This window comes from Populus trichocarpa, chromosome 1 (assembly GCF_000002775.5).
Source record: "Populus trichocarpa isolate Nisqually-1 chromosome 1, P.trichocarpa_v4.1, whole genome shotgun sequence".
In the NCBI taxonomy this organism is placed as follows: Eukaryota; Viridiplantae; Streptophyta; class Magnoliopsida; order Malpighiales; family Salicaceae; genus Populus; species Populus trichocarpa.
Window position 1 is genome coordinate 46,756,729 of NC_037285.2, and position 27,076 is coordinate 46,783,804.

Sequence of the window (27,076 nt, forward strand, 5' to 3'; positions counted from 1 at the left end):
AAAAAAAATGGATTGGAAGTAAAGTATCATTCATAGGGTTATAAAAGACTAAGGGGTTCAAGTGGTAAGAGTTGCAGACTTGTAAAGAAACAAAGAGTGGAAATTCAGGCATAAGGGCAAGCTTCAATAGCCATGGACTATTTGATAAGCTAGAAAAGTCAGGCTTCTCTTTGTCACTTGGAGAGGAGTTCAAGTTAATTAGAGGTGAAATTAAGCAGATAAGAATTGACAGCCAAAATTTACCAGAAAATTGGCAAGAATAATAATAATAATAATAATAAAAAAGAGATTGCAAATGTTGAAATTCCAGTTGGTAAAATGATAGTACAAGTTTCTCGCAACAAGGTTTACCATTTGATCATGACAAAGCAAAAAGAAAAAAGAAAAAAAGAAAAAAAAGAAACGAAAGTTTCAAGATAAAATTACCTCCAATCATACATACAATTGTTTTTTTTGTTTTTCTTTCACAAAAATAAAATAAAATAAAAAATAAAAAATCTCTTTTTATATCTTACTAGATTGGTGCCTGCTATACTTCGCGAGGTAGATCAAATTTTTTTATCATAAAATTTTTTTTAGACAATATTGATGTTTTTAAAGAAACAAGAAAGATCTGTAATATGAGCTATTCATTTAATTGGATTCAATAAGGTCAGTTGGATTAGTAATATAATTAAAAAAGACATCGACAATAAATAAAGCAAAAAATGCCAATAATTAATTATAAAAATTGAATCAGTAATATCATACTTGAGAGAAAAATAAAAAAAACTTGTTAAAGACTCATTGTTAATCTATTATGGACACCACCCCACCCTAGAAAAAACTCGCCGAAACGATTCTAACACAACTGCAAAAAAAACTGCATTATGACACTAAAAAAGGTTGTATGCGTTGTTAGAGCAATGATCTGGAAAGCAAACCAAGCAAAATATCATGAAGTAAACATCTCTTACTTATATTTAATTAATTAATTTAATTTAATTTAAAAAATTCTTTTAAAAAAACTAAAGTTGACAAAGAATGAAAATAAAAAGGACTCAAGATAATTAGGGTTATTTTTAAAATTAGTGAAAAATCCTATAGAAAAAAATAAAAAAATTAACAGAGTCTAATCTTTAATTAAAAAAATATTGAAGGATGCAGTTGAGAAAATATGAGTTTAAAAAACAAAAAACAAAAACCAAACAACTTCAGACGAATCTCTTAAACCAATATTAATCTTCTAAACTTGCAATCTGTAAAATTCTAAACTCAAGTTCAACCAAGAAACTCATTTACTAACCACTTTAATGTTAATGAATGAAATAAAAAATTAAATATTTAAATTTAAAAAATTTATCAAAGTAAAACAAATAATAATAAAAAAATAAGTACCAACTTTAACATAAGAATAAAATAAAATAAAATATTAAATGATGAAATTAAAAATAAATTTAATTAAAAAAAGGATTCAATACAAAACAAATAATAATCAATTTTAATATATAGAAAAATTAAAAAAGGATGAATTTGAAAGAAATATTTAGTTTTTTAAATAATTTTAAATAAAATAAATAGTAATAAAAATAATATAAACTAAAATTTTAAAAAAAATTAAAGGATTGTTTTGAAAATTTAGAATTCAAACGTGAAAACCAAGGAATGAAATAAATAAATAAAAATAAGATCGCAGGCCTCGAACCAAACAGAGATGAAGAACAATGGGATTTCAAATAATTACTATTTTTTTAGAGTACATTTAAAGTATATTCCACCGACATCTAAATACCTCTGAGTTTCCACTGATCATATGACACAAAGAATGGAGAAAGAGAGAAACAAGACCGGTAGCAGGAACCCAAAAGCAATATCTCAATCTAACAGCAATCTTCTACTTATATTCTTCTTGTTGGTTCATTGGGTGCCATTGATTAGTGGAAAGGAAGTGAAAGAAGAAGTCGTTGGCTATGGCTACAAAGTTGGATCTGTTAACTCTGGTTTCACAGGCAAGTCGTTGACTGCTGATCTTAGTCTTATCAAGGAATCCTCAGTTTATGGAGATGATATCCAACATCTCAGTCTTGTTGCTAGGTAAGAAGTTTAGTTTCTTTCTTGATTATTTTGATGTTGAGGATGATTTTTCTAACATTAATCTTATCTAACTATCAAATGTTCTTGAAAAACAGAAACCAAAAAGTCAATGGCTTTTTTAGGATGAACAATTTTGTTGTTTCTTTTTAATAATTTCTTGTGGCATGATTAGTTCTAATCTTATCTTTGCTTAGAATGAGGGGGAAATAAATTTCTAATCATCTATTTTAATAAATTATGATAGAGGGACTAATATGCATAACTTTAAAAACTTAGAGGACTATGCGAGCAACTTACCCTCTTCAAAGAATTATGTTCCTACCACACACTTAAACAAGGAGACGACATGGCTTGTCTTCGAACATGCATATTTCCTGCTCTATGCTTTGACATGCTTTGCCTCCTAAACGCAGCTTTGAAACTAAGAATCGTTTGAGAGTCAGAATAACAGATTCCAAAAACCAAAGATGGGAGATCCCAGAAGACATCGTTCCCCGGGAAGGCCACTCTCCGGAAAACTACCTGCATTACTCTCCATTAAAGCATAGAGTCTTGCTAGAAAACAACCTCCTCTCTGACCCCAACTCGGACCTGCTTTTTACCCTGCACAACACCACCCCTTTCGGCTTCACCATCACCCGAAAGTCCTCCGGTGATGTTCTTTTTGACACATCGCCGGACACGTCCAATCCCGACACTTTCTTGGTCTTTAAGGACCAGTATATCCAGCTGTCTTCCAGGCTTCCTATAAAGAGGTCATCTTTATACGGTCTAGGAGAGCACACCAAGAGCACTTTCAAGTTGAAGCCTAAAGACGCATTCACCTTGTGGAATGCTGACCTGGGCAGTGCTAATATTGATGTTAATCTCTACGGTTCTCACCCCTTCTACATCGATGTAAGATCAGCATCGGCTGATGACAAAGTAAAGGCAGGGACTACTCATGGTGTTTTACTGTTTAATAGTAATGGCATGGACATAGTTTATGGAGGTGATAGGATAACTTATAAGGTTATTGGTGGCATTATTGATTTGTACTTTTTTGCTGGGCCATTGCCGGATATGGTGATAGAGCAGTATACTGAGCTAATCGGCCGGCCTGCCCCAATGCCATATTGGTCATTCGGTAAGCAGCACTGTCTCTACCTTCCTTGATTTATACTATTTTTCTTTGCAAATCTTACTGGGAACTTAACATGTTGTGGTCTGCAAAATTGCATGATAATTGAATATATCAATTCAATAATTGCCGATATGTATGGACCATATTATTTTATATATCTCAGTTTTTGTTAAACAATGTCTGTTCCATTATAACACGCATCAGTTGTTACAATTCTATGTTCTTTTGAAGATTTTCTTGTATAAACATTTCCTTGAGCAGCTATGATGATCTCTGTTCTTAAGCAGCTATGATGAGCTGTTCTTACTTGCCGGTTTCATTTAGCCATACTCTTAGATTTGGGTAGCTTTTATTCTTGACAACTCCTTTTGTTCTTTCCTGTGTTTTGATACAATGTGAAGGGTTTCATCAATGCCGATACGGTTACAAGAACATTTCTGATGTTGAGGGTGTGGTTGCTGGATATGCAAAAGCTGGTATACCTCTTGAAGTCATGTGGACAGATATTGATTACATGGATGCATACAAGGACTTCACATTTCATCCTACAAATTTTCCCTTGGAAAAAATGAAGAAATTTGTCAATACCCTTCACCAAAATGGTCAGCAATATGTGCTCATCTTGGATCCTGGTATGTTCCAACTTGAAGAAACAAAAGTTCTCTTAACATGAAATCCTATAACTTTTGTAATTCTTTCTAATTGGCTTTGAGAAGAAAAAACAAGAAAAGAAAAGAAAGGAAGAAAGATATAATGGTTCTGGTAAATTCTTTTGAGCCTCCAATTTTCTGCAGGCATCAGTGTGAACTCATCATATGAAACTTACATCAGAGGAATGCAGGCTGATATTTTCATTAAACGCAATGGCATTCCGTACCTGGGTGAAGTTTGGCCTGGAAAAGTCTATTTTCCTGATTTTGTAAATCCTGCTGGCCTAGAGTTTTGGGGTAATGAGATAAAAATGTTTCGAGAGCTTCTCCCTGTTGATGGTCTCTGGATTGACATGAATGAGATATCAAATTTCATCGATCCCACACCCACCCCATCTTCTACCCTGGACAACCCACCCTACATGATTAACAATGCTGGTGTTCGTCGGCCGATTAATAATAAAACTATTCCAGCAACATCTCTACACTTTGATATCATGACAGAGTACAATGTTCATAACCTCTATGGCCTCTTGGAATCAAAAGCCACCAATGCTGGTCTGATCAATTCAACTGGTAAAAGGCCATTCGTACTTTCTAGATCAACTTTTGTTGGCTCCGGAAGGTATACGGCACATTGGACTGGAGACGATGCTGCTACATGGGATGACTTGGCATACACTATACCATCAATTCTGAATTTTGGACTGTTTGGAATTCCAATGGTTGGTGCTGACATATGTGGCTTTTCAGGAAACACAACTGAGGAGCTTTGCCGGCGTTGGATTCAGGTAAATGGTTTCTTGTAATTGGATGTTGCATGGGTGTTTTACTCTTTTTCTGTATTCACTTGATGTTGAATTTTTATTCCGATGCAGCTAGGTGCCTTCTACCCCTTCGCAAGAGATCATTCGTCCATAGACACAACGCGTCAAGAGCTTTATCTCTGGGATTCTGTTGCAGCAACAGCCAGGAAGGTGCTTGGCCTGCGATATCAGCTGCTTCCATATTTCTACACATTAATGTATGAGGCTCACACAAAAGGGACCCCAATAGCACGGCCTCTTTTCTTTTCATTTCCTCGAGACACCAAAACTTATGAAGTCAACTCACAGTTTCTTATCGGTAAAGGTGTAATGGTATCACCAGTATTGAAGTCAGGAGCTACTTCAGTCGATGCATATTTTCCAGCAGGAAACTGGTTTGATCTTTTTAACTACTCTAATTCAGTTTCTGTAAGTTCCGGAAAGTACATCAATCTTGCTGCACCGGCAGATCATATTAATGTTCATGTTCACGAAGGAAACATCTTGGCCTTGCAACAAGAAGCCATGACGACAAAAGAAGCTCGAAAAACAGCTTTCCATCTTTTAGTGGTTCTGAGCAGCACTGGAAACAGCACAGGGGAATCATTCTTGGATGATGGGGAGAGCGTGGACATGGGAGGGGTGGGGAAGAATTGGAGTTTGGTGAAATTTTCTGGTGGAATAGTAGGGAATAGAGTAGTAGTTGGATCAAATGTCATTAATGGAGAATTTGCTGTGAGTCAAAAATGGATTATAGAAAAAGTGACATTCTTAGGATTAGAGAAAACTAAAGGGCAGTTTGATGTACTTGAGATATCTGGGCTTTCTCAGCCTCTCGGACAAGAGTTCAACTTGGAGAAGACATTTTAGAATGCAGGAAATGATCACTGCTGTCTACTAGAAAGTGAAAAAACAATAAGAGACTGTAATTGCCAGTTTGGAGAAATGTTAACTGTGCTTTTACTTAAAAATATATTAAAATAATTTTAATTTTTTTAAAAAATTTTAACATCAACAAATCAAAATCAAATATTTTCAAATATATAAAAATAAATCAAACTACACTCAAACATAATTTCAAACGGCCCAGTCACTTAGTCATCTTGAAAGTTGACCCAATGAAATAAAATTAGATGTTTTTGCACGATGCCATTTCGTTGCTACCAAAAGAAGAAAAAAAGGCATCCATAAACCATATTGACATTGTGCCTACCCTGTAAGAATTTGCAAATTAAACGTAGTTGATATTTTCAGGCTAATGTATGAAGCAGTACAAGACAGCTTATGATAAGAAAGAACATGGAAGTCAGAGAAATGAAATCGAATTAATGATGCTAGAATACAATTATCTGAAGATTAAGCGATTGAGTGCATCTGAAAATAATGGTACATGGAAGAACTTGATAACTAGAACCAGCTGTTTAATATTTCGAACAATTAAAAAATTGTAATATCTGTAAACTCCTACAAAAATTCTGCTTTAAAGACACTTCCTTCAGCAATACTTCAATGTTGATAAATAAGCTGTCCAATATTTACCAAAAGACAACCAAGACACCTGGAATAAATTCCAGTGATTAGTAACCAGAAAAACTTTTTCATGCACAAGAATCTGATCCAGAAAATCATTCATTGCAAGTAGGAGATGGAAAATCCATGTAATCTGGTGGTTTTTCTATGTTTATAGTAACTTGATTTTCTTTTTTTCTGAAGGCTGAAAAACAAAACAAGTGGTGGATGAAAGAATTTGACAACACAGAATAGAGAAGTACCTCAAATATATGCTACAAGGTAGGTGTATAGGTTGAGAACTGGTCCTATCATCCCATATCTTCTATAAAAATCTCGTTACTATGAGCAACCAATTTGATCCTTGAAGACGACATTTTTCAGCCAGCTTCAGACCCAAATCTTTGTAGGAAGAATTCATCAAGTTGTCCCCAGTTAAGGGTGCCAGATTCGCTAGAGCTACCAGAAGGTAATGATCTAATGCATCCAAGGATAAGTGTAATATCCCGGTGAAGCCTGATAAATGGGACACAAACAAAAACAACTTAAGCTCCAGAAAATGAATTTCCATGCAGAAGCAGGCAAAACAGAAAAACAGTTGTGGATGCTCTTGTAAGATAATAAAAGGCAGTACCTGCCCTTTGCTTGCGGACTGCTGATCTCAAACCGTGAAAATGCTTCTGAAGTTTCTTTATGCAAGTCTATAACCACTTGCCTGCAAAAATCATTGCAGTGCAGGGATAAGCGTTTCCATCAAAACCCAAGGGAAAAAAACTGCTGGGTTTTTGAGATTTTGCTCTGTTTTCATGAGAATACATTTTTCATCAAGAAATATGGTTCTGGATACCATGAAAGTATTTAACGTCATTAAGTTTCTTAGAAAATAAGTTAGACTAAACACACCGGATGCATTTCATTCAAGGACAATTTCTTTGTTTAGACCTGGCCACAGAGTGATGCCAATATTGGTTCAAGAAGATTATTAGATAGAAAGAATCCTGAAAATTTTGGGTAACTCTTGCACAAATTATTTCGACTGAGCAGTTTTTCCATTACAAGATTGCAACAACTATTTCATATGAAACATGCCGAAGAAACATTTTTGTCCATTTAAAATACAGCATATGTTAATTCAACAACAGCTAAACTGCTTAGCAAATTACAATTTTATAGCTAAGCTGCCAGCCACTGCACTGAATTGAGTAATCTAACTGTACTCACTAGTTATCGCTGGAAATGCTAACAAAAAACTTCAAAAACATAAAATAAAAAACACAGGGATAGACAACCAAATATGCCTCAATATCCACTTCAAGCCATTTTACTTCAGGATTTTTGTCATCATTGGACTATGCATTACACAACTATGAGATCAAAGTCATACTCTACATTTTGTAGCATGGAACAGCAAAGTATATGCTGATATTGCAGCAAGCAACTGCGTATTATTCACCAAGCTAAGTTTAGAACTCACCTGAAAATCGCTTGAATATCCGCCTCATGTAAAGTTCTAGACAAGATACGTTGTAGGTAGTTAACCTCCTGCAAAAGTTGAACGGCTAATCAGGTCCAATTCTCCAAGGATAATTTTGGTTGAACAACCATAAGGAAAGAAACCACCTCCCAAATCCTAACATTATAATGATTATAACAGCTACTTGAGTTCATACATTTAGCAGGAATTTTCTAGATTAAGTTCTTAATCTAAGAAAGCAAAGACAAAGTTTATGTCATGAGTGGAATCAGGTTGAGGACTGTTAACATGCTGTAGATTTTCACCAAACAACTGTATGCAATGAAAAGACATCCGCACATCAACCACAATAATATATGGCCATGTCAGCCCACTCTGAAGTTTATCTACTTGACTAAAGTGTTCAGAGCAGGCATGTTTGGCATTTCCAAATTGCCAAGATCCACAGTAAGAGGACACCACAAAAGCCTCTAGTGTATTTGGAATTTGGAACATTCCAATTTACAATTAGTTACCTTTACAATTTCTTTAGCAATCAAACTAGGCTGTGAATCAGTATCTACGGGTCTATTCCAGCTCTCGACAACTGGAGGCAATTTACGTAGATGATACAACACCCTTTCCCTCATTATCTGAACCAGCTTTGTAAGTATCTCCTCTTGATGAACCTTATAATCCTGAGTTAAAAAATAAAACCATGTGAAATTTGAAACTAAACAGCATAAAAGCCTGTTCATCCACAGACAAAACCAGCTCCAAACTACAAGAAATCCAAAAAACAAACAGGCATTGAAAGAGAAGTTCCACGCATTGTACGCATTGTCATGCATGCCATCAATCAGTAGCAAGAGAGCTCAGCAAATTAAATAGAAGTTGCACACATCACAATATTAGCATGAGAAGCAGCTTAAACAGCTACATACCTGTGCTACTCGATCAATCTCTGACAATAGTAATGCTTTCCGTGCTTCAGGTACTTTAAGGAAAAGAACTCGCCTGATTTCTTAGCCAAGACAACAAGCACAAAGAAACTCAGAAATGTCAGAAAATGAAGAGCTAGCAAATAAGAGCGGCAAGAACATTGTCTTAAGCAGCGCACTTAACAATTGGAAACAAGAACACTCATTAAATGTATATCAACCTACCAGGAATAATAGCATATACAAAACTGATGACTTGACTAGCAAGGGCCAAGTGCTTCGATGTAATAGATTTCAAACCTGACACCTTCAGCATTCCATAGACCAAAGTTAGTAATTAAATGAACAACTGAGCTTGCTTCAAATTGATTATAAATAAAAGAGCAAATAAAATAATTTGAAAACAAGGCAAGCAAAAAGAGAGAATAAAATGTGCATGGTTTATCAGTTTGTTGGCAGGAAGAAAGATAGATAAAGAAAACATTCAGGGTGTGATGTTAGTGTTTGGAGACTCGGTGGAGCACTTCACAGATATCAAGGATTTGGAGGCTAAAATTGGGATAACCCACAGACCAAATATCATAAATGCATGCAAGACAAGAATGGTTCCCTTTTATGATATGTTAACCAGAAAATCTAAACCTTTTTTGGACTTTAGAATGTTAAAATACAACACTTTGGAGAAAACAAATGTTAACGATTAGAAACTTGTACCTGCATGGCACCAGCTCCGAGAATAAGTTGACAAGTCCTTGTATTGAAGAATTTTAAGATCTCCACAACACGATGAACAACTTCTGAAGATAGCGTTGGCAAATAATTATTCATATCCATGTATTCTGACAACATCTTCAGCAATATTAAGCCACTGGGAAAGAATAAACACACACGGCATCAGCGATTGTTCACTTCAGAAAGTATTTTGATTGCTGAAAATTAAAAATAGTTTGCAAAATGAAAATAACAAAACACAACAAGGAATTCTTAGATTATAATCTGTCAAACATACAAGAGAAAGTAAAGTGTCATCAAGCAGGGGAGTGCTAAGCCACACTGGCAATAACTAATGACATTAACTACAGATAGAAAGTCAAGATTTAAATGAAATAAAGAAAATGTTGTTAATGAACTCACAGAAAACTACATGCAAAAAAACTGATATAAAAAGGTAAAAAAAGAAAACTAACCAGTTTACCATGTGATAACCAACACCTCCACAAGAAAGTGTTTGAGAAGTGGATTTCCCGCGCTCCTTTACCTTATGGTTGTTATGCTGAGCTGAAGATGTTGCAGTCATGACTTTATTACTTTCAGTTGGCTCAGTTGAGGGAGTCGATTTTTTTTGCACAGAATTTTGCAAAGACACCTCTGTAGAGTTCATTCTCACTAGTTTTTGTGCAGCATTTTGTGCTTCATTGTCAATCACAAATGAACCATCATTGCTTGTGCCCACTTCACCATAGCTTGTTGTCATCTCAACTTGAGTATCATTTAGAGCCTCAGAGATCAATGGTTCAGAATAAAACAATGAAGCTACAATAGCCTGAAATTCATCAGGGACATCTACTTCCACCCATGTCTCCTGATCAAGCACTGCCTTAATTTTTGTCATCTACATCCATCAATGTAAAGGTTAGCCAGATGAGAAACTGAAAATGTCTTAAAAAACAAACTAAATAAAGGGGAAAGTGGAAAAGGAAACTAACTCGCATTTCATGTTGGAAATCAACAAAACCCTTGGCCTGTGATTGCATTGTTCCACGAATACTATACCCCAATCTTCCACCAATCTGTTTAAGTTAGCGTACAAATAGCATCACAGACATGAACAGAAAGTTTTTTTCATGATACAGAAAACTATATAGAACCTTTTCAGTGGCAGTTATAAACTCTTGGGTGATGTTGTATATGCTTAAAAATTCCACCAATCTCAGCTTAGGATGAAGAACAGCACGGACCCCAAGGAGCTTCGCCCATCTTCCATGAGCAGCATCACAAGCAGCAAAGACAGCTTCTGTGTTCTCTCTCAATACATCAGCCCTGTCAAAGATCACAATTTGTTCAGAAAACTACACCAGTTGAACCAAATTTTAATGTAAATCAGAAATGAATCAACACCATTAATTTGCAGATGCAAACTGGAAAACCCAACTGAAGGTTCAAAATCACCTTCTTTGCAGGTCTTATTTTTGCAGGAATTGTTCTGACATAATTTGGCTAGATGGGATCTGAAGCTGGTATAAAAACCAGCCTATAAGAGAGATGAGACAGACTGGCAGTGACTAATTAACAACAGGGGCAACTTAAAAAACCCTCATCACAACAGAGCTTCTGATCATGATCAGCAATTTGGAGATTACCTCCAAACATGATAGCGTTCTTACCTTCTTAAAGTACACTAATATCAGATAATCTTATTTTTTTTATAAGCACACTAAACAGGAAGTTACTTGATGCTCAGTTCAGTTCAAGTTGTGAAAGAGGGATACCAAGTAAATGCAGGCTCAATTATATTGTTCCAAAATTGACCAGGGTGAAGAAAAAACATAACTAGTCCTGTTAAAATCTCTTTGGTTTTTATTATATAGAATTTCATAACAGATTTTAAATCTTTTCTTTGCCAAGCAATTATTCTTTAACTAAAACAAAGAAGTGGATTGCACCTTTTATTATAAGTAGTAGCAATAAACAAATAGCACAAAAAAAAAAAAACTGCAATGGAACACGGGTCCTTGAATAAAAACAACCCACAAAATTCCACAAAGATAAATAATAACTATAACAAATTTGGTCACAAGAAAAATATCATGAAAGCACTAATAAAATAAATAACCATAGAGTTGTACAAACTTATAATCCCAGCCATTATTTCTGTTGTGTAGTGATTTCTGCTATGTCAATTTTTTTTTATATAGCGTTTACTCTTACATAAAAGGTAAACATCATGCAAGTAACATTTTAAAACTATCACAACAAAGGGATCAGAGTTCACCTAAAATTTCTCGAAATATTTGAGGGGCTTGCTGCATCATTTGATTTCAGCTGAGATGATGTAAGCTTGGAAGTACTTCTCTGTGGAGAAAAGGGGAGAAGTGAACTGCCTTGGCTACCACTCTCATAAGCTGTTTCAGCAGTAGCTGCACCAACTGAAATTGCAGCAGCAACTGAATCAGCGGCATAGTGTCCATCAACATTGCACATAATCCACTCAATTGCTTTTTTCACTTCAGCAGCCTGCACTAAGTGTGCCTGCATTTACTAAAATGAAAATAGATCATATTATTTGTTACTTAAATGGCATATAATGAAGAAAACTAAAGGCTTGACTCAAGCAATCAAATCATTTCTATGATAATCAAGCAGTCAAAAATCAAGGTCATGTCCACTGAAGCATACTAACAAATCAGCAACCTAAGTTTAGGAGTCTTGTAAACCACAAATTCTCTTGAGCAAGGCTTAATTTAGCAACTATGCCCCCATAAAAAATAAAAAAATGGATTTTGGTGGCAACAATCCACCTTCATTACATTCAGGCTTCAGCTGCCCAGTATATCTGAGTTAAAGGAAAAATCAAAGCATTTCCAGTACATCATCAAGAAGCTTACAAAACTGTGTCCAGGAAAAATACTTGTGAATTATACATTACCTGTACGATGTTGAAAATAGCACTTAAAAGCAGCACAAAGTTTTCAGATGACAAGCTCCTTAACTTGCTCGCTAGTGATAAACCTCCACCTGAGTCACCCATAAGTGTAAGAAAAGGAGAGAAAAAGGAGCAGAAACTCATAACAAGTTGCTTATCTCCAATCAAAAAATCATCTTAAAGAAAATAGACAAGTACTTGCAAATTAATGAGCTCGAAAAATTTTAAAAAAATCTTGTAGTTTGTACTCACCATCTGTATCAGCTGTTCGCTCTGCAGATGTTCGCTCTGACTCCAGAGATTGGGCCGAAAAGGCAGGAAGCAGCTCGGCAACTGCATTCTTAATAGTTGTTTTCATACTGGCCGTAAGAGTATCTCGGTATATTCTCAACACTGAGGGGAGCTTGGCCTGATACCAATCAATGAAACATTGAGTTCAGTGCTAGAGTAAACAGAATCAATTGGTTTACCATAATCAGCACTGATAAGCACAAATTGCAGTCCTAATAACAAATTAGCAACTAAGAGCAGCAACATCTTACAGTGATGCTGCAGGATGGGACCTTCACCTACAGTCCCTTACCAGGATCCTACTTCACAGTGACCATAACTGGGAAAGGATCTTATTGGAAACAAGTTCAATCAGAAATTTATCCTACCAACACTGGAAAAAATATTTGAATTCTGATATTTAAACTTATGAGCTCACATCATCCAGACTCTTATTTCAGTTAAGTCAAACTTTTCTATCAGCATGAATGACTTAAATTTTACTCATGTTGGATAATTCACATAAATTCCTATAAAAAGAACTAAGATATGGCATCAAAGAGTATACATCAGCAGCAAGAGTAAAATTATACAAATATTTAAGAACAAACAACAGCAGAAGTTGTAATGAAGGCAGTTATTTTCATGAAAAAGTACTAGACGCAACACTCACAGTTCTAAGCAACCCAACAATGAGAGGGAGAAGACGATCTCGAAAATTGGAGGTCTCTTCATCATCCAACTTAACCTGCTAAACATGATCCATTCCAAAGAACAGCAGATATTACTCATAGAAGTTCAATAAAGAAGACAAACAAAAATAGAAATACAAGTCATTAAAAAGTCCTTGAAAGAACAGTTAGAAAAATCATATTATGCAAAAACACAAGCATCAGGAAGATGAGGTACAATTAATATAAGTTAAGGGCAAAACCAACAACAGCCGCTCATTCCAACTTTATACGCTTGATAGTACATGCTGTATTAAATGTCTTGGATGACATGAAATTCAAAGATGCATTCTTGTGTATAAATATAGCCATACTAGAGTACCAAAAAAAGCAACATGTTCTTTGTCAAAACAAGAAAATGGATAAGTGAAATTAAGCTTACTTCTTCATCTTTTCCATTCATATACATGGAATCCCTGGTTTTTGCTTTGGATAAAAGAAGCAAATCTTTATCCCTAGCAACATGTATTGAAGCTTGCATAAATTCCGCTGAAAGAATGCTACAAAAACAAATGTAATAAGTTGCAAAAGAAAAACAAAATGGTATACATTTCCTCTTTGAATTAAATTATATGACATTTTGTATTGCATTTTACACAACAACCAATAAATTTATCACTAAGACCTACTTGAAATGATAACTGAAGAAATTGCAACTACAAATAAAAGAATAAGGCATCATCCACAAAACACTAGGACCAACCAATCTCATTAAATGTAAGTTAAGTCAACCCATAAATAGAAGTCCAAGCAAACTAGAAAACCAAGCTTACCCAACAGCAATTGCTGTTAATTCACCTCCTCCCTCTTAACACTGCCCATCCTTTCAGGAAACCTCATCAGGAAACTCAAACTAACTCAGTCATAAGCTTTCTCTGAGTGCAACTTAAGAATCACCCCTTCTGCCTCTAGCCGTAACATTCCCCACTACCAAATATGTCCCCAAAACCATATCTACAAGTAAAATACGGATCAAGGGAACTTCCTGCATACACCTTCATCAGAAGAAAACTCCCCCAATATTTTTTCGCATCAAGCACACAACAGCACATCACCTCATATGGTAAAATATTTCCCATGATCAATATTGCAACTAAAACAAAATGAAAAGTATAAAGAGCTAAATAACACAACCAATGCAAATGGAAGTTCAAGTTCAAATTGGCAAATAACTAATGCGGACATATTTTTAGAAGAAAAAAAAAGATACCTGTTTATGGAATCTATTGCAGCAGCTACATTATCCCGTAGGTGACGAAAACAATGTAGACCAGTCAGCTCATCTCCATTCTATCAAAGATAAAGAATGCACAAGATTTAGGTCAAAAGAATAAGCATTTACCACAATCAAAACTTCTAATTACACCAGAATTCAAAATATACCAACAACTGCTGCAAATCATCAGTAACATCCAATGCTCCGGCACAATCTGCAGATGCAACAAGCTGTATACCACCAAAAAAAGAGTAAAAAAATCAACTTGCATTACAAATCATCAAGAAAACCATAACCTAAACCCCAAGCGCAACACACATATAGCATAATTTTCCTAAAACGCTTATTTATGAATAAAACCATCACTCCCTCTCAAATATCCAATATAACACAATTAAACGCATGCCCAAGAAACAAGCCAAAACAAACAAAATGGCAATGCTAATTACAAATTTAAGCGCAACGGAGCCTGTGCAACTAACATAATTTAGCTGAAAACAACAACTAAGCATATGTGCTAACAAATTCCAATAAAAGGGCATGCAAAAAAATTACCAATTTAATAGTGGAAAGAGCCTGATTAACATACAAAATAAGGCTCAACTTATTTTGCAAAGCAACCAAATTCCCTCTACTAACATTCAACTCATGAATCTCCATCGCTGACTCAACCAAATTCTTATCCAAAACCCTAATAGTCTCCTTCAACTCCCTAATCCTCTCACACCCCTCCACAATCTTCCCATTCAAATCCTCCAACTGCCCTTGCGCCTCGAAAAACGAATTCGACCGCAACGAAATCTCCTTCACCAAATGCACCTCCACCACGTCCAAATACTGAGTCAACTTCTCCTGCAACGACAAATTCGCCACCCCATTCGTAAACGGACACGCCGCATGAAACGTGGGCCCATCTTCCAATGCAAAATCCTCTTTAAAATACAGCGACGGAACTTCCCTCAAACACGCAACAAGCGCCTCGCCTTGCCCTACAGCATCCAAATCCAAGTCCAAATTGGATTCCTGCTCGTTGTTTTTGGTATGGTTTTTGATGTCTTCGAAACGAGAGTGGGTGTCGGAGATGGAGGACAAGTAGGGGAGGAAATCGGATCGGGAGATATCGGGTTGTGGGTGTTTGGTGATTACGGGAGTGAAATCTGGAGGAGCAACGGACCACCAGCCGATCCAGGCGGAGGGATCGGAGGAGGATTTGAAGGAGTGAGGGTTGTTGAGGACGGAAGAGAGGTTTTGGATGGTATTGGAATTGTTGGGTTGCCTTCCTGACAGGGAAGAAGGAAGAGAATACATTGCTCTGCTCTGCTCTGATCTGCTCTGTGTTTAGGATTAGGAGGATCTGAGTGTTTTATTTTACATGGGAATTGGGATTGAATTCCAGTGTTGGATCTCAGTGTTGGGAATTGGACTGCATGGAATGGGATTTGGTTGGGATCCCAAAAATAGAAGGAATTTATAGAGTGGACTGGAGGGAGAATGTGAGTGAGAGTGATTGATTGGGTCAGTCAATGTTACGGTCTGCTTGGCCAGCGATACAACCATATTTTTAAAATCTTTTTATTTTTAAATTGTTTAAATTTTAAAAAATAAAAAATAAAAAATACATATGATACTGGATCCAAACTACAAGACATAGCCTAGAAAACACTAAGACGCTTGAGCCATGGGCACCAAGTTCACATACTTGTGCTTGGATCCAGGCATGGTGATTGAGCCAACTGGCATCATGGTTTTTGGGCTCATAACCTGGCCTGAATTCATCGACCTTCCAAGACCATCATTAAAAAGGGTTTCGGATCAATAAAGATTTATTTAAAAATACTGGTAAATCTGGGTTTATCAGTTTCAAATAATATTCTGGATTAAAAGATCCTCATGTTATCCATGAGAATTCAAATTATTCTCTTAATTAACTAAGCTGTGATGATATCAATATATAACATCGCGGCGGTTAATTAAGAGTTGAAAGTTTAAGAAATTGTAAGTTTCATATATCATGAGTTTTTTTTAAATTAAGAATTGTACTTTTAGAACAAAATATATAGTAGAATTTTATATCCAGAGCAATACTTACCTTAAAAGAAGGTCTGGTATGAATCCATATGATAGTGAGTTTCGGGCATGAATCCATGGTGCTTCTGCTATGCAACTTCTACAATGCACACCTTGCAGCATACATCTCTTGCTTTCATATGGAACCTACAGATGGTTGAACTGGGACGTCTGCTACTGAATCTTCAGTGTAGTAGATTATCATACTCGTTCCTTAAACCCTTCCTTCCTTCCTTGAAAGATATAGCAAGATGTTTTTTAAAAGAAACTAATATGTGGAAGAACATATTCAACCAGCTTCATTGCCTATGAATTCCAGCTGTGCTAATTCTTTGATATTGTCAGCTTCATCCAACACTGATCTCTCTCATTAACAACGATAGTTGTTCTTCGTTACTCCCATCCTCTCACTGCTAGTTAGCTCATCTACTGACAATCATTTGTATATTGTACACTTAGCATAGTTACAAGATGCGATCTGACGGGTTAATTTGGTGAATTATTGACTTGAGGCTTAGCTCGAGTTAAGTAAATAGAAACACTTGTGTTGTCTCCGGTTGATCCACAATTCAGGCCTTAGACTGGGTGGTCGAATCAGTCTTATTCCTCAAGACAGTGCTCAGGAGGGGACAGAGCACCGAGATAAGGAAACTGACAATCAGGAGAGCTCAGGAGAGATTATTCAAGAAAATCATCATCATGAACCTGAGGGAACCCTTCAAGAGACTCCTGAAGAATTTGTGCAAGGAACTTCTACTCTGGCTTTCACTGCCCATTTAATGCACCCAGGCAACCAAGAAGAAATGTCGAAGGAAACTGTCCCTTGGCCTGTAGTTATGACTGAAACAAACCTTCGCTTAATCCATGCGACTATATGAAGCAGAAAAAGCCTACAGAAGCTCAGGTAGAGCAATGAGTGAGTTCCTCCTCACAGACGACTCCTAAGGCCCAAATCTCTAAAGTTAAGTGAGTTGCTTAATATGAAAGCTGAGGATCTTGTGGATGCTTAAGAATTTGAGAAACTTCAGGGCTTGTTGATGAAAGTCATTTCTGTTGGGACGGGTCTCACTATCAGGTCTCGAGCTGATGCTGCGGATATTGCCAATTGGGTTAAATTCTATGGCAGGCACATGCTGGACATTCGCGAGAAGAAAACTGAACTCGCAAAGCAGGTTGAGGAAAAAGAAAGGTGAAAGCAGATTTGCAAAGGGTGGTCCTTGATGAATGTGGATTATTAGAAGTTGAGATTTCTACAACCACTTCTGAAATCTATGCTTTGGAAAAAAAATATTCAGGATCTTCAACTGCAACTGCAGAACAGAAAAGAATCCCCTTCCTCCAAGCAACAAGACTTCATTAGTTTGTCCATGGAAATCAAATTCCTTAATGAAGATAAATCACCTTGTATGTCTATATTAGGATGAGCCTGTAGTGACAGGATTGAAGGTAAGCTTGGCAAGAGAAAACAATGTCTGTCAAATTCAAAGAACGTAACTGAACAAAAATATGAAGACTTTCTTTATCTATGCATTAGAAAATATACATCATACTGAATTCTGCAGCCATGGCCCGATGCATTTCTTTGAATTTACTAGAATTTTCACCATATTGGTTTAGGTATTTCCACATTGGAGTAACAAATATGTATCAGCATTCTTGCTGTCTTCTTGTCCATGAACAACATTAGCCTTTTGATGCCCCGCCAAATTCTTCTAAGAGGCGCTCGATAGTCTTTCTTGATGTAACTTTGTCAATCTCAAATGCCTTCATTTCAACTCTGAGACCTGCATGATCAACAAGCGACAGAGGGTTTTTGTGTATAAGATTTAGTGTATAAGAGTGGACCTGCATTCAATGATGAAAAAGAAATAATTGCTATTTATAACTGAATGGTCTCCATAGAATGCAGAAAAACTAGCCTGGTTGATGCATAGCTTTGAGTGGCAGATGGGAGGCATTTGAACTTAAGACGGAGAGCAGATTCCTCATAAGTTCCGTAGTTTCAGCAGAGACCAGTATCTCCCTCTAAGTTACAACAAAAATATGCATAAGCAGAAATTCAGTAAATAAATAAACAAAAATAATAAAACCAATAATTTCTTTAGAGCTTGAAGTTCTTTTCAGCATCATAATACACCGATACAATCATGAGCAACCGAAGCTTCTCCAACTCTTGAGATTTAGCAACAAATTAAAATTAGCAAGTTGTAGCCAAACACCATCACATAAACTGATGGAGGTAATGTTTATAACCAGAAGACATTGTAAGAGCTAATAATAAAAAGGACAAAGCACAAGAACAGACAGCATGTCTGCATTTGCATTAATGTGTGCTTAGTTACTCCGCTGGAAATATTTGATTTCTTCTGTTGAAGAATGCTCGTGAGCAAGAAACTGCTCTATTGATATGCCTATGGACTCATCCCAACGTTTGACACCATTAATCTTGAACTAGTTGCATCTGGCTTACCTGGTAAATTGAATGACAAAGCATAAGGAACAAACTGAGAAAATTTATTACTACCAAGGTGAACAGTTTCACTAACTGCTACTTTCTCTAATATGTCTCAGACCAATAATGAATACTTGTTCTGGCACTGCAATGAATCAGTAGCATATTAAATGATAGATATGGAGAATAGTGAAAGTCCAGACCTCCTCTTGTCCACTTCTTAAAATCCTTGCGCAATATGTCGACTACTTTAAGATCAGAGATATCATACATTTTGTATCTCACTGCAAAAGCAAGAGTTTAGCTCAAAGATTAGAGAAAAATCTGCATGTACACAAGCTTTGAATTGCAGCAAACTTTGTATAAAAAATGGAAGTTTCAGACCAAAGGAGACTCACTTATCTGGTAAAAACCATTGGATCCAAAGCGACCAGCACCATTGAGTAACAAAGTAGTCATGTACTTGTCTTTCGTTGTGCAATGAGGGCTAGTAAGATTTCCAGTGTCCATTAGGATGCCAGCTAACTGATCGAAAAACAACCAGATATAAGAAGAGAAATTTGGTTCCAAGTCAAGATTGAATAGAAACGCTCGTATGTTTGTCCAAGTCATACCTTTTGTCCACCAGAAAGTAAAAAAAATAAATGAAATTGAAAAGAACAGGAAACTATTGTCCAAGAAGTTGATTAGATTCAACTGATATATGTGAAGAAACTAAAAGAGAAATTTGAGAAATATATAAAGAAAATGGTCTAATTAGTAGATCATGATTGAACAGAAAAACAAAAGAAACTAAAAGGAAATGGAATTATCTGGGTTTAGGAGCAATAGGTCCAATAGTCTGCTGAATCCATGCCCAGCCGATAGCTCAGGTGAAGTCAAGAACAACTTTTCAGCAATAAGGGTACAGCACGAGCAGTCCTGCATAGACGCAATAGCTTAATCACACACTTGTTGAGAGTAATAACTGTTGGGTGAGGTCTCAAATAATTTTCTTTACATATTATCTGTTTACAATGAACATTTATATATAGAAGATTTGTTTGACTGTTACATGAAGCTATAACCAGCATTAAAGACTATAATTACAAAGAATCAAAACTAATTTTTAGTTACACAAACAATTTTGATTGAGAAGAAAAAATCTCTTTAACACCCTCTCTCAAACTTGGCGGGCCTGCACAAACAAGTTTACGAGTAAAAAGAACATAACGATGCTTATGAAAAGGCTTAGTAAGAAAATCTGCATGTTGATCTATTGAAGGGATAAAGCAAACACGATAGCTTCTAAGTGTGACTTTCTCACAAACAAAGTAATAATCAAGTTTAATATGTTCAGTACGGGCATGGAACATCGGATTAGAAGCCATGTAAGTTGCACTGGGGTTATCACAATGCAAGAGAATTGGAAACTGAATTCGAGCACCAAGTTCATAAAACTAGTATGGGAAAGGAAGTGATACTCAAACTCAGCACTGGAACGAGCAATAGTATGTTTAAATTATTGGGTTGAAATGATTGTTTGACATGATATCAGAACCTTGATGACCAAGTGGTCACGAGTTCAAATCTCAATATTCCTCTTTATTTGATAAAAAAAAAAAAAAAGCACGAGGTAGTGTGAGCCTATATAAATTTTAAGTTCTTAGGATTTTCACTTGAAGAAGTGTGTTAGAAAATAATATAAATCATATTTTAGGACTTCACCTAATAATTTAAGCTATTGAGTTGAGATGATTCTTTGACAATAAGTAAAATTAAAGTATGAAAATGGCAAAAAACAATCGCACAAACGAAAACATTATGATCTTGCTTGTCCAGATTGGAACTTATGAAAGAAAGAGTAGTTTGGATGGCATTATTTTTATCCAGAATGCCTTCCAATTCTATACTTCAGTGCATAGGATTAATCTCACATATGAATTCGTGGTTGATAAAGTAGACTAATAATCAGGATTTGGAAGGCTTTCAATCTTCAAATGTGAATTGGAGTGGAAGACAAGAAGAAATATAGGAGAAACAAAGACTTGAAAGTTTACTAGAAAAGAAAACAAGTTCTCATATTGCATGAAACTGACGCAGTCAGACTCGGTACTCATCAGTCATCTCCGCAACAAAAAGCAATGCAAACGCATAGTTTCCCGCATCATACCTGACCAAGAGTAACATTCTCAACCCAAGGATACACAGATTCACCCTGTAAAACAGAAAGACAGGCATGTTAGTCATTTCACTCTATGAAAACCTTTGGAAAGAAGAGAAATGTCAAGAAATAACCCCCTGAGCTCACAAAATGCGCCTTTCTGCAGTTGAATACTTCAACGACCGCTTCCTTCAGTGTCTGTTCAAAAGAAGGAAGAGAAATAAATATCTTTCTTATTTACCAATGGCTGTTATAATAATAATAATAATAATAAAAGCTTTTCCAAAGAATCACTACCACTTGTCTTGTTTGGAGCTTGTGTCCATTCCGTAGATCTAACTTGAGACACCCAAACAGATCATAATATGAAAGATCAATCTGCTCAATGTAACCAGCCATTCAACTAAAAGCTTGATTCTGCAGTACTAGAGGATAATATTGAAGAATGGGAAAATGAGGAAACATATATTTAATTAAGCAATGTAATCAACACAAAGAATACCTCATCTACAAAGATTAAGGATGAATAATCAAAATGACATGAATCCAGCAACCATTTTAGTTCTGCATGAGAACTTAGGTCTTCCCTCTTCATATTAATGATAGGTACAGTGCAGAACTCGTCACTTTCGAGTGTTTCGTTCAAGTAGAAAGCATACATGATGATTGAAGCTAAGGATCCAACATCTATAAAGAAAAGAAAACGAAAGTTGGATTGTAATCTTAATGACATGCTCTTTACAATAGCTTAGAATTGTCTAAACCCGAGCTTCAAGCAAGTAGAAGGAAGAGATTAAGTTAACTCAAAGATCTCCGTGTATGCAGAAGAATAGTGCATAATCTTAAAGGCCAATGACAAGTAAAAGACAGGGCTCTGGGAGAGAAAAGGTCAAGAATTGAAGAGGTTAGTAAAGAGTGTCTTCAGAGTAGAACAAAGGAAATTACCTGAAACATCCTGGCCAATTACAGCATGCAAGAATTTTCCCGGAACACCGCCACTCACATCATTCTTTCTAGCTTTCAAGTATAAATTTAGCCTCATAGTTCTGTCACATGATTCCAAAATTTCAAATTGTGGGGAATATCCATTATAAAATGATGCGGCTGACTGAGGAGGCGGAATCTTTGACAGGTTCGATTTCCTTTAGTTCAGAACAAATCATTTTTCAACTATAGGTCTTGCTAGGACAGGCACACTTTGGTGTGCTTCAGTTGTTTCAAAGGTATCGGGACTGGATGCTTTCACTAAATCATTTGTACCGCCTGAATCAACGCTGGAATCAAATTGAGAACGTTGGAATTCGAAAGAGGTTGATGTAGGAATCTTCCACAATGTCCCAAATGCAGTCTGCTCGAAGGGTTCAAGAATGTCTGAGACAGAATCCTTTATTGGCAAGTCCTTGGACTTTCCAGAGATATCTGAAAATTTTTTACTTCTGAAATCTCCAATATCTGATGTTGAACGAGAAATACTCCGGCCGCCACTTTCATTACCTCTTAACAGACCAGCAAAGAATGGATGCTCTTGGCCACGATTGTACGAATCCTGCCAGCCAAAAGAAAAGGGACAATACTGTATCATATAAAAATATATTTGTATCCAATTACTCTCATCATTTTGGCCATCACCATCACTGTCTTAATGCCTGTTACACTCCAATAACAGTAACACCCATAGGAAATTTTCTCTATGCAAGGAGGTTTATTCAAAGAACATAGGCAGGCTATTAAAAATAAAATTTCTAAAAATTAGTTCAACCGGTTTATTGAAAATAGATTGACTAGTAAAAACAGAGCAACTTACTAGAATAAATTGAATCGGTCGATAGATTCAGAAACAATTGATCGATTCAATTGACATAATATAATTCATGTTCAGATTAAGATTTTTTGTATTAGTTTAATTTCTTAATTGTCTAGGATTTTATACCTATAAAAAAACCTTTTATTCAACATTATTAAACAACATAAAAAAAAATAACTAAGAAAGTTTTAAAAGAAACACTTAATAAAAATATGCATTCCTCTCAATTTTCTTCTTGTTCTTGAGTTTTTAACTTTATATTATTGTTTTTTGAACTTATACCACACTTATTTTTTCTTTCAACAAAAGCTGCTGAATTGAGAGAGGATGTGCATCAACATTCGAACAAAAAAGAACTCTGTATGACAAGGACATTACTGAGGGGGAGAGAAATCATGTTTCAGATGTTGCCTCGGCAACTTGATCTTGATCCTCTAGAAGCTAGTTCATTCACTAGCCTGGTATGCATGGACAGGCCTATTGGCTACGAAATCTTGGCGAACCTCCAAAGCTTCTGAGAAAAATGAGTGATATTCTTGAAAGAATAACTCACTAACCTTCAAGTCTAGGTTCATTTACAAAGTGTTTAATTGAAAATTAAATCAGCCTAAAAGAAGTATCTTGAACAAGATGCTAAAGTATTAAAACCTCTGTGAAAACTAATCTGAATTGCTAACAAATGCTCAAATGGAGAATACTCCTACGTACATACACTTTGGTGAATGATTTATGAAGCTGATAAATACCCTGATCAGCGTATTGCCAAACACTGAAAGGGAGGATCATATGCTTGTTTTGAACTTTCAGTCTCTGACATTGTAGACTACTACTTCCTAGTTCCTACTGGCTACCTACCTCGTTTTGCGATGTAATGTATCTATGAAGAAGGCATAGTAAAAAAGTTATTCGATCAGAAGAGACATATCTTCATCAAGAATGTGACATGATATTGAATAATAACAGTCTTAACGTTCAAAAAATGGAAAATAAAGGTAGACCAAGAAATGAGTAGAAAGTTTTTCAGCAACTAACCTGGGCCATTGCTTTGGGAGGCCTCATGATGGTGGAAATGGAGACCAAAGAGGAGTAATGGAGACCAAATGTTTGAAACAGACAAACATCGCCATTACAGCAGTTCTTGCTATGTCCAAAACTGCAAAACCAAAGTCCTCTTGTTTCTTAAAACGTGCCTAGCCTATGGAACGTAGGAATTTTTCTTACTAGCCATTTGGCTAGCACATTTTTCTCTCTCTTTTTTTTTTCTCTATTTTCATTAAAACAATTCTCCATTTGGCCGTTTGTTATTCCAAATATTTAAGAACTGATTTCATTGATATGAATTGATTTCCAATATAGTTTCTACGGATTACTTCAATAATTTATAACATAGTTATAAAACTCAGTGTAGTTCTCAACTTGGTTTAAGATTTAAATTATAAGTTGGATGGTCAAGCCGTGTTAATTCAAAATGATATCTTTACAAGATTCTTTTAAAAAATAAAATAGAATTATTTAAAAAAAATAAAAATAAAAAATCAAATCAGGTTTTATCCAAATTTTAATTATATTAGCCTATTAGATTTATTTATTAGATTTGATTGAAACAACTTCTATATTATTTAATATAAAACTTAATTAAAACTGGATTCCAAATCAATGAGTTACTTAGATTAATTCATATGTTAGTTCGAGATCGAGTTTAACAACAATTGAATTGATGGGTTTGTGAACTTGAGTTTGAGCTAGAATCCCATGTTGAATTTACACACTGTTTTCTTTTAAAAAAAAAAAAAAAAAAAAGGGGTAAAATAATAATCTAATAATATGAGTCGAAATAGTGTACTTAGATACTTTTCTCCTTAAATTCACATAATTTTGGTTTTTCAAATTAAACTTTATATTAATTTGGAACATCAAAACTAAGCACTTCTTTTGATGATATAAAATTCATTTATATTCAAAAAGAATAAACAATAAAAACTACAAAATTCCTTAAAATTTAAACACAAAATGAGATAATTAAGATAGAGAGCAAATTAACCTCAAAATCAAATACTTAAGATAAACAATGGAAGATCTATGTTGCTAAGAGTAGGGGTCCATTAACCTCACTCAACTTCGAAGAAAATATTATTAAAAGGTTATACAAATATAAATTTTATTATTTGTACTAAATTGACTCCATTAAATTTAAAATAAAATAAAATAATGAGGTAAGCTAGATCTGTAAAACTAAAGATGATTTGAACGAGATGTATGTCTAAAAACAAGGAACTTAATTAATTGGCGAAAAAAAAAGAATTTTTATATTAATAAATTACATAAACTAATACTATATTAAACCAATTCTGCATTGCCCAGATATTTTCATTTTTTAATAGAATTTTTGAGAAAATAAAAACAAAATCCTTATCGAAGCAACACAAAATCCTTATGATTTTTTTTATTACAAGTTATTTTTGTTCAAGTTTTTAATAGTTTTTAATTGTAATAAATCATAAGCTGTTAGCAAAAGTTTTCGATGACACTATTGGAAAACTAATTATTTAATAAAACATTAAAATGCTAATTAAATAATAAATTATAATATGCTTTTTTTATTGGAAAGATTATTCGGTCCATACTATAGTTTAGTTATTTCTATAATTATTCTCTATGTTTTTGAAAATTATAGTTTATATTTTTAATAAATATAAAATAAATTAAACTATATAATAGTTTTATATAAATTATTACGCGTGCAGTAGAGTCTAAGATATCATCTCACATTTCACCAACTTGGGCTTCAACAACTTTTTCCATCGAGAATACATGATATTTTCTAAGCTCATTAATTAGTAGTAGCATTTTGTTATTATTTAATTTAAAATAGAAGAGATTAAGATATGGAGAATATATTTTTTTATTTAAAATTATCTTAAAATACATTTATTTTGTCTCGTCTATGTTACACCAACTAAATATTTTTATATTATATTTTTTTATTTCTTCTATCTTAAAATGCTAATCAAACACAAACGCAATCTTTACCTCTGCGCATTACTACTAATGACTAAACATCTCATAATTAGTTTTGTTGTGTAAGATAAGATTATGCTATAAGGCAATCATGGTGTTCATGACTTGCAACTTAATCAATGTCCAAGAAAGTTAACGTCTTTTGAATTTCATCTTTTGACCAGGAAATTAAGCTCTAGTTAGTTGGCTTTTTGGATTAATTCTCTGTTTGCAATTCATGGCAAAACCCACAGCCGGCCCTACCTCCTAAAGCGTGCATTAAACAGGGAATTCCCCTGTGCACTTTCTCAGTTCATCATATAGACATATCCAAACTGAAAACCCATCTCTGTCTAGCTAGCCATTTAAGTTTCTGATCAGATAATGTAAGGGTTCCATTTTTTCCGAAGCTTAAGTCGCCGGCAAAATATCAATGATCATTGCATTGTCGATGGGATGAAAGGCCTTGCTTCTTAAAAGATGATTGTGCCTCTTTGCATCTCAGTGACCGAATCTCAAAACTCAGCACTTCAGCTGCTGATTTTGCTTTTATCAAATTTCTTTTAATTATACTGCTAGCATAAGTCCTCGAATTTTTAATTTTTTGCAATTATATACTGATATCTTAATTTCAAATGATTAATGATTAAGCTTGATTACCCTCAGGACTCTAACCATAGCTTTTGTTCATATAAAGATATAACTAACTTAGTGGCAAGGGCTACTGAGGGTTTAAATTAAATAATAAGGAAAATATTTATTCAACTTGGAAGTCTTAAGTTCCAGTTATATCATTAGCTTTATATATATATATAAACCCAATTAATTCTATATATATTTGGGGAGTAGTTTTATAGTGTTTAGAGAGTACTATTATTTATTTTTTAGGCACATTTTAAAGAAATAGAAATATACAATTAGAATAGAGAAATTTTTTTTTTGTGGGTCATTGATTTTATATTTTATTTTATATTGGTGTGAAAAAAGTAAACAAAATCATGAGATTTAATTAAATTTTAATAAAACCACTGCTAAAATCACCAACAAAACAATATATTTTCACCTTGTGCAATCCTAAACTCATTTTATGTCACTTCAAGCGCAATTATTCCATTTTCACTGTTAAAATCACCTTGAAAATTACATATTTCCACCAATGTGAACCCCTAAATTCATTTTATGTCACTTCAAGCACAAC

The 27,076-nt window shown here is 34.8% G+C and overlaps 3 protein-coding genes across 11 annotated transcripts; 1 reads left to right on the forward strand and 2 right to left on the reverse strand.

Annotated features, from left to right (window-relative positions):
• Positions 1 to 1,685: 1,685 nt before the first annotated feature.
• On the forward strand, positions 1,686 to 5,655 carry LOC7491387 (alpha-glucosidase). Its single transcript, XM_002298913.4, has 5 exons — positions 1,686 to 2,073; positions 2,487 to 3,199; positions 3,598 to 3,828; positions 3,991 to 4,637; positions 4,725 to 5,655. Exons 1-5 carry the CDS (start codon positions 1,793 to 1,795, stop codon positions 5,520 to 5,522), a joined length of 2,670 nt encoding a protein of 889 aa, XP_002298949.2. The 5' UTR covers positions 1,686 to 1,792; the 3' UTR covers positions 5,523 to 5,655.
• Positions 5,656 to 5,954: 299 nt separating this feature from the next.
• On the reverse strand, positions 5,955 to 15,953 carry LOC7491388 (vacuolar protein sorting-associated protein 54, chloroplastic-like). 3 transcript variants are annotated; one of them, XM_024590251.2, is made up of 19 exons: positions 14,971 to 15,949; positions 14,583 to 14,645; positions 14,410 to 14,489; positions 13,582 to 13,699; positions 13,142 to 13,219; positions 12,451 to 12,607; positions 12,202 to 12,290; positions 11,548 to 11,804; positions 10,424 to 10,595; positions 10,262 to 10,345; positions 9,743 to 10,167; positions 9,270 to 9,423; positions 8,781 to 8,862; positions 8,559 to 8,638; positions 8,151 to 8,312; positions 7,636 to 7,703; positions 6,796 to 6,876; positions 6,425 to 6,677; positions 5,955 to 6,210 (listed from the first exon to the last, which is right to left on the reverse strand). In XM_024590251.2, the coding sequence occupies exons 1-18, from the start codon at positions 15,721 to 15,723 to the stop codon at positions 6,542 to 6,544; spliced, it is 3,039 nt and encodes a 1,012-aa protein (XP_024446019.2). In that variant the 5' UTR covers positions 15,724 to 15,949; the 3' UTR covers positions 5,955 to 6,210; positions 6,425 to 6,541. The 3 variants fall into 3 exon arrangements, with proteins under 3 accessions (XP_024446019.2, XP_052311873.1, XP_052311977.1); XM_052455913.1 differs by having other exon boundaries at positions 13,142 to 13,216; positions 14,971 to 15,948; XM_052456017.1 differs by lacking the exons at positions 5,955 to 6,210; positions 6,425 to 6,677; positions 6,796 to 6,876; positions 7,636 to 7,703 and having other exon boundaries at positions 8,163 to 8,312; positions 8,559 to 8,631; positions 14,971 to 15,953.
• A 2,449-nt stretch (positions 15,954 to 18,402) lies between these two features.
• LOC18095791 (uncharacterized) lies at positions 18,403 to 24,154 on the reverse strand. Of its 7 annotated transcripts, none has more exons than XM_052456536.1 (9): positions 23,914 to 24,154; positions 22,023 to 22,623; positions 21,580 to 21,764; positions 21,375 to 21,455; positions 21,225 to 21,275; positions 21,087 to 21,131; positions 19,333 to 19,855; positions 19,138 to 19,218; positions 18,403 to 18,952 (listed from the first exon to the last, which is right to left on the reverse strand). In XM_052456536.1, exons 2-7 carry the CDS (start codon positions 22,117 to 22,119, stop codon positions 19,727 to 19,729), a joined length of 588 nt encoding a protein of 195 aa, XP_052312496.1. In that variant the 5' UTR covers positions 22,120 to 22,623; positions 23,914 to 24,154; the 3' UTR covers positions 18,403 to 18,952; positions 19,138 to 19,218; positions 19,333 to 19,726. The 7 variants fall into 7 exon arrangements, with proteins under 7 accessions (XP_052312496.1, XP_024466389.1, XP_024466366.1 ...); XM_024610621.2 differs by having other exon boundaries at positions 18,405 to 18,507; positions 19,348 to 19,855; XM_024610598.2 differs by having other exon boundaries at positions 18,405 to 18,952; positions 19,348 to 19,855.
• Between the last annotated feature and the right edge of the window lie 2,922 nt (positions 24,155 to 27,076).

Bases quoted from the DNA above. Each gene is read 5' to 3' on its own strand.
- LOC7491387 (XM_002298913.4), top strand. From the start codon at position 1,793: ATGACACAAAGAATGGAGAAAGAGAGAAACAAGACCGGTAGCAGGAAC. The intron at 3,200-3,597 runs GTAAGCAGCACT...TACAATGTGAAG, and splicing joins AATGCCATATTGGTCATTCG to GGTTTCATCAATGCCGATAC. The intron at 4,638-4,724 runs GTAAATGGTTTC...ATTCCGATGCAG, and splicing joins TTTGCCGGCGTTGGATTCAG to CTAGGTGCCTTCTACCCCTT.
- LOC7491388 (XM_024590251.2), bottom strand. From the start codon at position 15,723: ATGTATTCTCTTCCTTCTTCCCTGTCAGGAAGGCAACCCAACAATTCC. The intron at 10,596-11,547 runs GTGAACTCTGAT...GATCTTTGACAG, and splicing joins AATATTTCGAGAAATTTTAG to GGCTGATGTATTGAGAGAGA. The intron at 10,168-10,261 runs GTTAGTTTCCTT...TGATGGATGTAG, and splicing joins ATTTCCAACATGAAATGCGA to ATGACAAAAATTAAGGCAGT.
- LOC18095791 (XM_052456536.1), bottom strand. From the start codon at position 22,119: ATGAGGCTAAATTTATACTTGAAAGCTAGAAAGAATGATGTGAGTGGC. The intron at 21,456-21,579 runs GTATTCTTTGTG...TACATTGAGCAG, and splicing joins CCTTAATCTTTGTAGATGAG to ATTGATCTTTCATATTATGA. The intron at 21,132-21,224 runs GTGAGCTCAGGG...TCTGTTTTACAG, and splicing joins ACTGCAGAAAGGCGCATTTT to GGTGAATCTGTGTATCCTTG.